Genomic DNA, 13,357 nt, shown 5'->3' on the forward strand with positions numbered 1-13,357 from the left:
TAGCTCTACTCTTCCTCTCTATTCTGGCTTACGAGAGAATATCTTTATTTACTGAAACACACCTCCCCCATTCACAGACTGGATCCTGGCCAATAGCACCCTGTTTAACCATTGTGATTGTTCTTACAGACTGTAGCAGGGTGAACCCCTGCTCCAGCCCTGAAGGGGTTAAAAACAGCCCTGGGAAGGGTCCAAGGCTTGAGAAGACAGCCTTTAGGCTGGGCTGATTGGGGAAGTGGCTGCAGCTGGGGCCACGCCCCAAACTGAGCCAAGGGCCTTATAAGAAGGCCAGGGAAGCTAGAAGCCAAAGACAGTCTCTCTCTGCCTGAAGAGGAAGAAGGGCCTGGCTGCAGGGGCTATAGGCAAGGTACCTAGGGTGAAGCAGGGCTGGGGAAAGGCTGAGGAGCTGGGGAGTTCCAGCCTAGAAAGCCCCAGGCTGTGGCCTAGCAAAGGGCCAACTGGTACTGGGGGTTGCAGAGGGCAGCCCAGGGGTAGGCCAAGGCAGCAGGTCCAAACCCCTTTGCCTGTGATGAGTAGGCTGATACTGCAGTCTGCCCCAGAGTGTGGGGCTAGACAATGACTGGCAGTAGCCAATACTGAGGCAAGGTGGGGATAGAGGGTGAGGGTTCCCTGAGGAAGGGAGACACTAAGAGAAAGGGGTTACTGCTAGGGGGCAGCACCCCATGTAAAAGGGCACCGGGTCCAGGGAGGGACACGGGGGCCTAAAAACAGGTGGATCACCAGCCTGCAGAGGGCGCTCTGAATACTGGACTGAGCTAATTCCCAGAAGCACCAGCAGGAGACACCGCAGGGGTGAGTCCGACCCGTTACACAGACATATTGAAGGAGAAAGTGACATAGAAAAGACAATGGAATAAAGCAAACCTGAGGCAATATTAGATGAGTTTCCATTCATATAACTACTGTTCTTATACAAGTTACATCTATGATTTTTTAACAATTCGTCTCCACTTGGCCTATCTTTGCTTAAATATGTTAATAGTTAACCTAAAACAGGCAATAAATCATTCAGTTTCTCTAGATCTTTAATTCTGGTCAACCACATCCTGGTGGCTATTTAGTGAAATGACTCTGGTGTTCTCACTTGGATTGTTGTTGTTCAGGTGACTAAAAACAAAACCTCACCACCACCATTGGCACTTTGGTTGGCACTCTCACCCCACTTTCTTTGGTTTTGTCCTTCTTCAGCTGCCTGACTTTGAGGTCTTCAAGCTTCTGTTCTATTGTAATGTAACCATCTAGATTCTCACATCATGCTCATCACAGGTGGTGTTTGAGCTCTTTCCCAAGTTAAGAATGAGTAGGTTATTTGTGGTTTCCTCTGTGTTACTTCTCTCAGAAGGAAAATTTGTCTGTTTATTTTCTCTCTTTTAAAAATATACATACATTGTATTTCATATGGATTGATTTGCCAGACAGTAAGGTTGAAACAGAGAGGTTTACACTTGGATTGGAAAATTATGAGATTTGTTGTCATTTGAATTCCTGTGGGAGTAATTTCCACAAGCATGAGTCAGCCCCTGAGAAATCTCTGTCTCCAGCATATACTTAGTTTTACCCTTGATGCAGACATTTCCTTTGTTTCCGAGGTGCAGAGCTATTGAGTTCCTGATGGGTAAGTAAATCCTCCTCTAACACTTTTAAGATGATCCTTTGAACCCATCTCCTTTCAACTCCTAAACTCCTTTTTTTCCTCCCTCATTCTTTCCCTTCCTCTTATTTTTAACTTTTCTCCTCTGGTTCCTTTCCATCTCTCATCAAATACATTCCTGTCTACCTTTTCCTTAAGAAATCCCCGCTGGATCACATGTCCATCCCTATGTGCCTCCCCATCTATTTTTCATGTGGGCTTTGATGCTGTAGGCCACATAAAAACTCCATAATATTTTGGATTTTGTGGACTCAGTACTTTTTGTTTTTCCTAACCTACTGCAGCTGATTGATTGCTCCTTCATTGTAACCTTTCTTCCTTACTGCTCTCTGTTAATGTTTCTGAGGGCTCTGCCCATGGTCCTTTCTCTTTTGCACTCTACTCTCACTTCCCTGTGTGATTTAATCTACTCTCGTGGTCTCTTTGCTGATGATGAGTCTTCAATCTGCTTCTTCCCCTATATCCATTCTTGCAGTTCTGCTGGTCTTTCCAACATCCTCTTTTGGATGTCCCACCTTTCCCTAAATTAAAAGTAGTTAAAATAGAACTCCTAACCTGTCCTCTATTCTTCTTCTCCTCAAACATCCATGCTGTTGGCAATTCCTTCCAGTTCCTGCTCTACAACATTTCAAAACTCCAGCATTTCCTTGCTCTCCCTTCAAATAAAATGCTGGGCTTATCTCCATCCTTGACTACAGGAACCTTCACTTCTCTATTTCCTATCTTACTCACTTCCTATTAAGAATGGCTAAAACAATCTTCTAAACTTGATGCTCACCCTTGTTACTCTCTTATTAAAATCCCAGGGCTAGCTTCCCTTTGCCAACTGAATTCAATTTCAACATTTTTGCCCCTCCCTTCAAAGCTTCTACATAAATCTGACCCTGATTATATCTCTGCTGTTTCTCACAGGATCTTATTAACACCCTCATTCTGTTAATGATGCCGGCTTTCCTGAGCCCTTCATTTCTTTATTCCCTCTCAATTTTGTGCCTGGTTTGTCACTATTCCCTGTCTCAATATGCTAGTTTCTCCCTTTTCTTCTGTATCTTCCTCGTGTCTCTTCTGTGACTAAATAAGAGTTTTTTGTCTTCAGAGCTGTCAACATTTCAAATGCATCTTCATCTGCACTGCCACATAAGTACCTATCACTTCTTAATTATCCTTTCAGTTCTGAAAGAATATGGAAAGGAGGGAAAGAAACATATCAGATATCGGCCCTTTAATTGTCTATAAAATAGCTAGTATATTTTTGGCACGCTGGGAAGGACAGAGTACCTGATGTAATAAGTTAATCAAGGAGTACTTGTTGCTGTATCACAATCTCTTCATATTAAAAAATGCAGTGCAAAAAATGTAAAGACAGATTCTATAGTGTGTACCATACATTTATTTCATTTTAAATCAGTTTTTTGTAGCAATACATTGCTGATACAATTAATGGTAATCATTATCAAGCTTGTGTTTAAGTAAAACAGTTGAATGAGCCTGTTTCTCCATAAGTAACAAGGCTAGAGAAATTGAAGGAAAGATATGCCATATGTATCGAATAAAGTGTTGTATACCCCAAAATTCTAGGTAACAGAAGTTATACATAAAAAACTTTAAGTTTATGAGCTCTTAATCAGCTTCTTATCTTCCACTTCACCAGTTAAGACATTTCTGGTCTAGTATCATAGAAATGAAATTAATAATGTTGTATGCCATGCCAAAATACACTCAGTAGTATAGGAGATACGTTCAGGATATACCTTGTTCATTCATCAGCCATCAAAGGATAAAGTCATTTTGCGATGAACAGTCCTTTCTATAGTACTGTTAATTTGTAAAAGATACTGTGGCTCCGTTATGGTGCGACATTCTACACCAAGAATTTTCTGTTGACTGAAATATAATTCTATCCAGGCTATGTATGCTGATCTTCAAAAATCTTTTCAGAAAAAAAAATCTTATAAATTCTTTCAGAATCATGTCTGAAACCAGGTGCAGTCACTGTGAAAAGAGAGAATCTGTCATCCTGGGTGTGGAGGTGGGGAGAAAGGAAATGACTAAGTGGAACATCTTACAATTCAGTTACGATAAGTGTCTGCTTTTTATATAAGCTTAATTTATTAAATTAAAGCATCTCTAAAGAACAATAAATTTATCCTGCAATATCGTTTTCTCTGTCTCTCTGCAATATTGGGAGGTCAGAGAGATTTTCTTTCTCTCACACATGCATGAACACAAACACTCAAACTTTCACTTCATCTGTTTTCACATTAAGTGAGTGTGTAGATGTTTCCAGCCTTCATTTTCCTTTCTGTGTCGTAGTAGCTGGCTGGAGGCCTTTAAACAAGGGGGATCCATCATTCACTAATCATTTAGAGCCCAGCAGAATGAACTGTCCTTATGGACATTTGAAATAAAGCCATTCATACCAAGGAGATAATTTGTAGGAATTGCCAGCATATTAGGTGGGTTTTTAGGGTGGATATGAAATCTGGGTAAACAACATTTCAATCATTTAGGGGTTGATTGATTGAGTCCAACCCACAAAGCTATGCCGTCTGGTCCTTTGGACAACAGCGAAGTTAGATATTAGTTAATTATTGTTTTTTCCGTTTCCAGATTTGTGTAAGAAATTATTTTTATGCATATAATTATTTAATTAATAGAAAAATGTATCTGAAGTATTGCAAATACCGCAGTCTAACAAGTGATGGCAACTCTCCATTTTTAATGTTAAGCACACTACAGTGGTCAACTCTAAAAACCTGCTAACTGGGACCTAGATAAATAATTAACTTTGCCTAAGAATTTATAGTGTTTCCTATAGTTGCTACTGAGAACATTTAGGAAATACTGGGGTAATATTTAAGTTATCTACAGTAAATGGCAAAAGGAGCCAGTAGAACTGTATAGAGGATGGAAAATCTGTTTCATAAAGGATTTTGAGATTTCAGAATTTGGCTTTGTTCCAAATCAGAATGAAATCTGAACATTTCAAAATTATCTGTGAAACAAAATTTTAAAAAAATAGGTTAATCAAAACATTTTGTTCCAATTTTGACTTTCCTTTTGTACATATTATAATGTACAATGCAAATTTTTTTTAAATGAAATGATTTAAAATGAAAAATCAAATGTTCCATTTGAAAATATGAAAAAGAGACATTTGACATTATTCCAAACAAAATATGATTCCATCAAATTTTCTCTGACCAGCTGTAGTAACCAGTGTACCTTGGGAAAAAATATTGTGCCTTCTATTAATTTTCAAGTATTAAATCAATGACTAATTCATGGTTCTTGCACTAGTGTGGAAATATAAAATGAAGCTATGAAGAAAGTAATTGTGATTGGGAATCAGTTGCTCCTGGACTTCAATTTCCTTAATAGTATATTTTATTTTATTCCATTCCAGCTATTTATGACCTCTCCTGTGAAGCATACAAACACTTGGGCAAAACCTCAAATTATTACTGGATAGATCCAGATGGCAGTGGGGCACTGGGACCTTTGAAAGTTTACTGCAACATGACAGGTAACTGTACTCTAATTACCATTTTCATGTTATATTTGTAATGTATATGTGGCAGAGGGTTTGGAGACCTGTCCATAATTCATATTTCTTGGGAAAAGAAAAAAAATGATTCAGTTTTAGTAAGAAGTCTGATCATATTAAACCAGCCAAGCTTGTTTGGGTGGTATTTGACCTAATCATTGTTAAAAGGCCTTTGGCCTGGTCTACATTTAACAATTAGCTTGACCTAGGTACATCACTCAGGTGTGAAAAATTGACAACTCTCTCCTCCCCACCCCCCGAGTGATCTAGTTAAGTGGACCTAACCCCCAGGATAGGCAATGGTAGATCAAAAGAAGAAGTCTTCCACTGACCTTGGAGAAGTGGATTTACTATAGTGAAAATCCTTTTAGTCAGTGTAGGAAGCATCCTCACTATGACCCTTCAGTGGCATAGCTGCACCTGGGCCACAGTAGTGCTCATATTGTAGACATAACATACGTTTCCTCAGTGGACCATGTCATAGAGCCAGTCCCCAAAATACTACTGTGTGTATAGGTAACTTGCAAAAACTGGTTAGCAGTCCTAGATCAGAGAGGATTTAATAAGAAAGTTCTCTGGACAGAGCAAGGTGCTTTTTCTGTCTGGATAGCATGATGCTCACAATTAGACCAAAATGTTCAGAGAGAGAGAATTGCTTTCAAAGATATAAGCTATTCATTTTTCTTCTTTTTCTCTGTAGCTAAGATGAGAATGTTTTCTCTCGTTTAGTATATGAAAGGGTATATCTAGCTATGTTAAGCAAACAGCTTCTTTTGTTCTCTCTGTTTATAATTAATCTTCTTTGTTAAAACATACTTTTGTATGAATAATTTCATGCAGACCTTCTTAAAGAAAAGACAACCCAATAAGCTCTAAAGCGAGTTACTCCAACCCCCTCATCCTCGATCAAGGGAAATGAACAAAGGGGCCCTATCCCATTGTCTTGTCATGGGTGTGATGTGTGAGCATAAGGATAAGACATTAAAAACAAAGGAGGAGATGAGTTTGTTTTGGTCATAGCACTGTTCATTCATTTCCAATGTTCATACATAATGCAATTTGTCTCAGCACTTAGCTGACACTAGTTAATAACCAATACAAACCTTACAAAATATTCAGCTAAGAGAATTGTTTTACTTAATCCCTGAATTTCCCAAAATACAGGATCTTGTGGGATATCTGCACAATAAAGAGGTTCCAGAATCTATTTGCTTTCAAATACCCTGACACAGGTCTTCAGAATTCAACTGCAGGAACCGGCAGCAAGAGCGTAGATACTTGTTGTAGTGATGAGACATAGGGGGGAAAGGCAATCTCTCATTTAACTGGATCCTCACTCTTTAGGGCTTTCAGAATCATAGCCAGCGCCTTAACTATATCAGCAGCAAAGAATCCTGTGGCACCTTATAGACTAACAGACGTTTTGCAGCATGAGCTTTCGTGGGTGAATACCCACTTCGTCGGATGCAAGAGTGGAAATTTCCAGGGGCAGGTAAATATAAGCAAGCAAGAAGCAAGCTAGAGATAACGAGGTTAGATCAATCAGGGAGGATGAGGCCCTGTTCTAGCAGCTGAGGTGTGAAAACCAAGGGAGGAGAAACTGGTTCTGTAGTTGGCAAGCCATTCACAGTCTTTGTTTAATCCTAAACTGATGGTGTCAAATTTGCAAATGAACTGAAGCTCAGCAGTTTCTCTTAGAAGTCTGGTCCTAAAGTTTTTTTGCTGGAGGATGGCCACTCCGGTTTGAATTCATCCTTCTTAAACATGGGAGACCAAAACTTCACACAGTACTCCAAATGAGGTCTCACCAACGCCTTGTATAATGGGACTATCACCTCCTTATCTCTACTAGAAATACCTCGCCTAATGCATCCCAAGACCGCATTAGCTTTTTTAACGGCCACATCACATTGCCGACTCATAGTCATCCTGCGATCAACCAGGACTCCGAGGTCCTTCTCCTCTTCCGTTACTTCCAACTGGTGCGTCCCCAGCTTATAACTAAAATTCCTGTTAGTCATCCCTAAATGCGTAACCTTACACTTCTCACTATTGATCTCAATATGATCATGAATGAAAAGGCAGAGGGTCCACAATCCTATCTGTGCATTAAGATGTGATCCAAGCCATAAAAAAGTTTCAGAACCCTAATCTAGCTGAATCGCTCCCATCAGGCAATTCCTGTTTAATACACTTGCTGTAGTGCAGATATAATTCCCAACATAAATGAGATCATGATAGAACTGAATCACTGTTAAAATGTGAGTAATACTGTGAAAATTGAAATGCAAATAACTTTAGCCGCTCTGCTTTTAAAACTGGACAGTCACCCTAAAAGGTACTGTCCATATGACAGCTTAGAAAAGCATTATTTTTCAATTATTCCTATATTTGCATACCATATAGAACCATCCTGGGTATATTTCCAGTCCTTACAGTTTCCTTTATTGCTTTATAATGATGGCAGTATAGCATAGTGGATAGAGCACCAAACTGGAGATATGGGTTCAATTCAGTATATGTCTTTCTGGATAGAATTCAGTAACCTCTAGCCTATATTTTGTGCTAATAACAATATGAAATGTCTGTAATATACTAATTAAGGTGAAGAGATCAAGCTTAATTCTTTAATTCTTCTACAGAAATATCAAACCGAGGGTATAAATGATATAGTGCTGACATATATAATCTTAACTTTCAATATATTACATAAAGTAATTTATCATAATATATTAGTGTTGATTGACATTAAATAGGTAATATAAGAAAATACTTTAAAATGCAATTATGTATGGCATATCAGGTATTTAATGGATAACACACTTATCTGTGCAAAAGCATTAGTTCAGATTTGTGGCATTATTAATAAAATGCTTAATGAAAGACTTCCATTAGCTGAATTATAACTTACTTTTTCTTAAGAAGACAAGGTGAAACAAAGCCCTCTGTGTATTGCCTACAGACATGGCTAGAATTAACTTAAGGATGCTTTGTAAATTCTTATGCTTGTCAGATAGAAGAGAATTTGATTGCTGTTCCTTCATCACTTACATCAAAGCAGGAATATATTTGTTAATTTTGTGGTGTCACTAATGCACTACTCAACTTGTGAGGGTCAGGGTGACAGTTAAATCTAAAAAGTTCTACAGACATCCAGTACTTTATTTAAAAGCATCTCTAAATATCCTTCGTCTGAACAGACAGATCAGCCATTTGAAAGCCAGAATGCCTCTAACTCTTATCTCTTAAGAATGCTGTTTAAATTCTCTGACCTATGCATATTATGAAGTCAAGCAACAAATTTTGGAAAATAGTCATATTTCAATAGGGTCACTTTCTTAGAAAAGTTGAAGGAAAACTCAGAGTGCATCAGACACTTGTCCATGTTTCTAGACATAGTTTGTGTCAATATCTCTAGACTGTCTTGATTTAGTAGTCTGGATGTGTCATGTTAGTTTTCTTCCCTTCCTGGATTTCTATGGTAACTGAAAAATGTTCTGGGTTCTAAAATCTTTCGGCTAGTCAACAGTGTAAGCAAAATATAAAGAATACAATGTGTGCGGAAACTAGGGTGACCAGGTCACGAGTGAAATATCAGGACACATTGATCGAGCGGTGCACAGGTGCACAGCCCTGACCAGAGCCAGAAGCACACTGGTCTGCCTGGCCTTGTGCTACCAGCATGCCCCTTCCTGTTGGGGGTGGGCCCATGCTGCGCCACACAGCTCCCCTGCCTAGTGCTCCCTGGAACCACTATGCCCAGAGCCCCCCCAACAACCCTTCCACCACAAATGCACAGTGCTGTGCACACACACTACACAATGCCCCACACAGACCCACACTGCCCAGTGCCCTGACACACACACATCTCCTCCACTGCCCAGCACCCCCCAACAGGCCCCCTCTGTCTAGCACCCCAAAACACACAAACCTCCCCCACTGCCCAGCGCCCCCACACCCTCACAACCCAGCACCCCACACACACCTCCCAGACACTCACTCCATCACACCCTGCCCCCTTCCCTGGCTGAACTCATCAGCCCTGCTGGGAGGTCTCTGGCTCCCAGGGTGAGAGCGGCGAGGGAAGTCTCCAGACACTCCACGTGCTGAGCCCGCCACAAGCACGAGCTCTGTGGCTCCCATTGGCTAGGAAAAGCACCAATGGGAGCTGCCAGAGCCGCGGAGCAGGGCTTGCAGGCACCGGCAGCCTGCAGAGTCCCACCCCCACCTCCATCCTAAGAGCCAGAGGGACCTACAAGGGGGCGAGGTCGGGAGTACCAGTGGTGCTCACCTGGGGTGGCTCCCGTCCCGGGAAGCATCCAGCAGGCTGGTCCCTCCGGTTCCTAGGGTCTCGGGTTAGGTTGGGTTGGGGGTGGGGGAGCGGAGGGCTCTCTGCCCGCTCCCGTCTCCTGCAAGCCCTGCCCCTGCAGCCCGTGGCACTCCTGCTGATGGGCAGGCGCTGGGAGCTGCCCCAGGAAGCGGTGAGCGGCAGTGCCTGGGCTGTGGTCCGGATGGTCCCTGATATTGGGACAAAGGCCATCCCGACTTATATAAGGTCGGGACGCGGGACAAGTCCCCTAAAATTGGGACTGTCCCGATAATATTGGGACATCTGGTTACCCTAGCAGAAACTATAAAACCACTAGAAACCATCTGAGATGTTCTCTAAGAAATGCTATTTATATTCAAAGCAAAGATTCCAAACCAAAGCAAAAAACAAAACCCCCTTTCTCCAAAACTCTCATGCTAACACTGCTATATTTGGAAATTAAATCATACAAAAGTCAAGCATCTCTGAAGTTAAGGTTCTAACATTTCATATTTAAATGACCATTCATGATAAATTAGTAAAACTTTTAGAAAATGTGAACATTTTAGATACCTAGCATTTGTCCAAATGCTTGTGAACAATAACAATGATGTGAATCACAGCTTTTCAAAAATATTTGCAAATCAGTATTTATACCATTTGTCCCCAAATGTAGCTGGAGCCTTTCAGAAGAGCCCATTTAAACAATTTTTTTTAAAGGCATAACATGACATATTGTACAGTACTTAGTTTGAATTAGAGATTGGCCTGACTCATGATCTGAATCCAGAATGAAATCTTCCCAAAAAGTTCGGTGGTGTTTAGATTTCATGCTCTGGTCCAGCCCTTTATAGAAAGAGACCCAACCTGTGAAGTTAGGGTGTTTCTCTGAAATTAGATTCAGATAGATCTCACAAAAGTTACAGGGAACAGTTTGGAGCCCTCTCTATTTTCCACTGAAATAATACAAGAACTGCACTGAAACAAGCTATGTTGTTTACAATGTTAGATGAAGTTTAGCTCTACATCAGAGTGTATTAGATCTTCAGCCCATGCTCAAATGATTTTGGCATTTCTGAATCCCAGCTCCTCTTTGGGCTTGTTCATACACCTCTACCCCACTATAACGCGGTCGTGGGAAGCCAAAAATCCCTACCGCGTTATAGCTGAAACCCCGTTAGGGGTGGCAGGGCTCCGGCAGTGATTTAAAGAGCTCCGGGCTCCAGCTGCTGCAGGGAGCCCCAGGCCCTTTAAACTGCCGGTGGAGCCCTGCTGCCACAGCCCCGGGGTAGGGGCAGCAGGGCTCCAGCAGTGATTTAAAGGGCCCGGGGCGCCGGCCACTGCGGGGAGCCCAGGCCCTTTAAATTGCCGGTGAGCCCCGCTGCCGCAGCCCCGGAGTAGCAGCGGCAGGGATCCGGTGGTGATTTAAAGGGCCTGGGGCTCCCCGCAGCAGCTGGAGCCCCGCTGCTACTGCGCTATATGCGAACCCGCGTTATATCAGGTCGCGTTCTAGTGGGGTAGAGGTGTACTCCTTTGGCAACTCCACTTATGGAACGTGAAGTGGAGAAATAATAGTGAGCAATGATACCCTAAATGTTTTGAATCTCAAAATAACATTCAGTTCAAGACAGCTCTTATTTTATCAAAGCCCATTTGTTTCTCTCTGGTATTTATAATCTCTTGGTCAAAATGTGGCTGCCCTGCAAGGATCTTAAAGGAGGAGAGGGCTCAGAGAGACCTTAATTGCTAGTCAATCCATCTAGGAAGCAACCATATTTTTGGCTGCAGTACGTCAGTGAGTGCATGGGTAGAATCTGACCAGCCCTAACTATAGTTCTCCAGATCCCCCTGAGCTTATATCTGGGGGCTAGACCATGACCACACTCATATATTCATAGACTTTATGATCCCTTCCGACCTTAAAGACTATGAGTGTGGTCATGGTCTAGCCATGTCCGCTTCATGCTCTGTGCTACAGTGCTACTCTGAATCTACCAGCCAGTCTACATTTGAAAAGCAAATCTCTAGAGTTGTAAGTACATTTGTAGTTGTTGCTACTGAAGGCATTTAACTACTGTGTCTTGTACATTGTGGTCATCATTGTGGTATCTGGATACCTGCTGTTGGCTTCTGCAAGCAATTATGTTAATCACTCATCCTTTTCCTTTCCCAGAGCAGCTCAGGACTGTAAAGACCTCTGTCTCCACATACTTTGAGAATTCACTAACTGTACCTTCAGCCTCTCCCAATCATGCCAGTTATACAAAAAGATGGACACCCACCCCACCATTTCATGAAAATTGTACATGCGGTAGTTATTGCAATGACATTGTGAACAGACTTTAAGCAGCCACAACTGTTATGCCCTATGATTTTGCATCTCCTTGCCATAAATAGCGGGTAACTGGAGCGCTTTTTTATGATGACATATGTGGAAACATATGGCATGGCTATAAATGTGCCATTCATCACCACATACTTGATGCAAAGCGGCCTGATAGTGGTAAATGTTTAATTCTATTGTACATATCTTGTACAATTGGCTTCTCTAATGGGACATTTTGCTTGAGGGCTAATTGGACAATCTGCCTAATTACAGCACCTTCAGCATACATATATGTAGAAATTACAGAGTTTTCAGTGCTTCTGTGCCTCTCATCTATCAAGGAATTTTCCTCTATAGTCTAGTGGATAGTGGGTGGGGGAGACTAAAAAAAAACCTTCAGTGCAGAAGCTTTATTTTGGAAATCTTTTCATTTGCCACTCTAGTTGCTTCCATCAATACTACTTTTCTCTTTCTTTCCTCTCCCCTGCTCTCCTTTTACTATTTTTTCTTTCCCTCCCCCGTTCTCTTTCTTTCTCAGCTCTAAAGGACATGTGACTACTCTAGCACATTCTAAGTGGTGCCAGCACTGCTGCTGGCATCCAAATCACCTAATATGCAGATCACGGGCATAATCACACTAAATGTTAATCTTCTTCATAAGTGCCGAGGGGGTTGCTGTGGAGGGAGAAGACAAAAACAAAAGGACATTGGAGAGGAATATGGCAATGCCGATTGTAAATTTTCAAGGATCCTCACACTTTGGCAGGGAAATAAAAAATAAATAAAAAAAAAATATAAAAAGACCAGCGCACCTAAGAAAATGCAGCAATTCCCATAATCCTCTATTCTGGGAAAAACACTGAAATTTTGGAGAATCGAGGAGTAGGTTCTTGTCTGAGACCAAACACTGATGTATGTTATTGCAGAACTCTTTATAACTCATGTTTCAAGGAATATGTTAAAGGATGGGGGAGGAGTATTAGCCGACTGCTGCAGACTAACCAAATGAGAACTGGATAGCTGTAATTTAGCTCTATTTGAACTTCTCATCTATTAAAGACAGGTGTTGCTGTTTGCACTTTTGTATCTGTCTGGATCCTGTATCCTAGCAGAGGTCACACTGAGAATCCACATTAAGGCTGTGCTATCTATAATGCTCTCACTTGCACTTTATGGTCACTTTACTAAAATGAAATGGCTTTTATAGGCTAAACAGTTATTTTGCCCTGAGTGGGTTTTACTGGATAATGAAGACATGTGGGGAAAGAATTAGCTATTTTTTTTATATTTTGATGACACTTTTCTTTTTTCCCCCTCCATATTTGCTTCCTCATAAAAGGTTTCTCTACTTCAGTGTGTCTGTGGACTTCAGGGAAGCAAATGTGTGACTAAGATGTATCATGTCACAGCTTAGAAGCTGTTGGCTTCAGATTGGGTTTCCGGTTTACGAACCACAAAATCTCTTATACACACTTTGCAAAGGTTTCCTTGCCTGTAGGGGTC

The 13,357-nt window shown here is 41.3% G+C and overlaps 1 protein-coding gene across 1 annotated transcript in view; it reads left to right on the top strand.

Annotated features, from left to right (window-relative positions):
* CNTNAP2 (contactin associated protein 2) overlaps positions 1-13,357 on the top strand; it is a 1,620,276-nt gene that overhangs the window by 1,151,660 nt on the left and 455,259 nt on the right. The window contains exon 12 of the mRNA XM_039524081.1: positions 5,079-5,198. Coding sequence (XP_039380015.1) covers positions 5,079-5,198 — 120 coding nt within the window. The remainder of the gene's footprint in view (positions 1-5,078; positions 5,199-13,357) is intronic.

Source organism: Mauremys reevesii, linkage group 2, assembly GCF_016161935.1.
Source record: "Mauremys reevesii isolate NIE-2019 linkage group 2, ASM1616193v1, whole genome shotgun sequence".
Classification (NCBI taxonomy): Eukaryota; Metazoa; Chordata; order Testudines; family Geoemydidae; genus Mauremys; species Mauremys reevesii.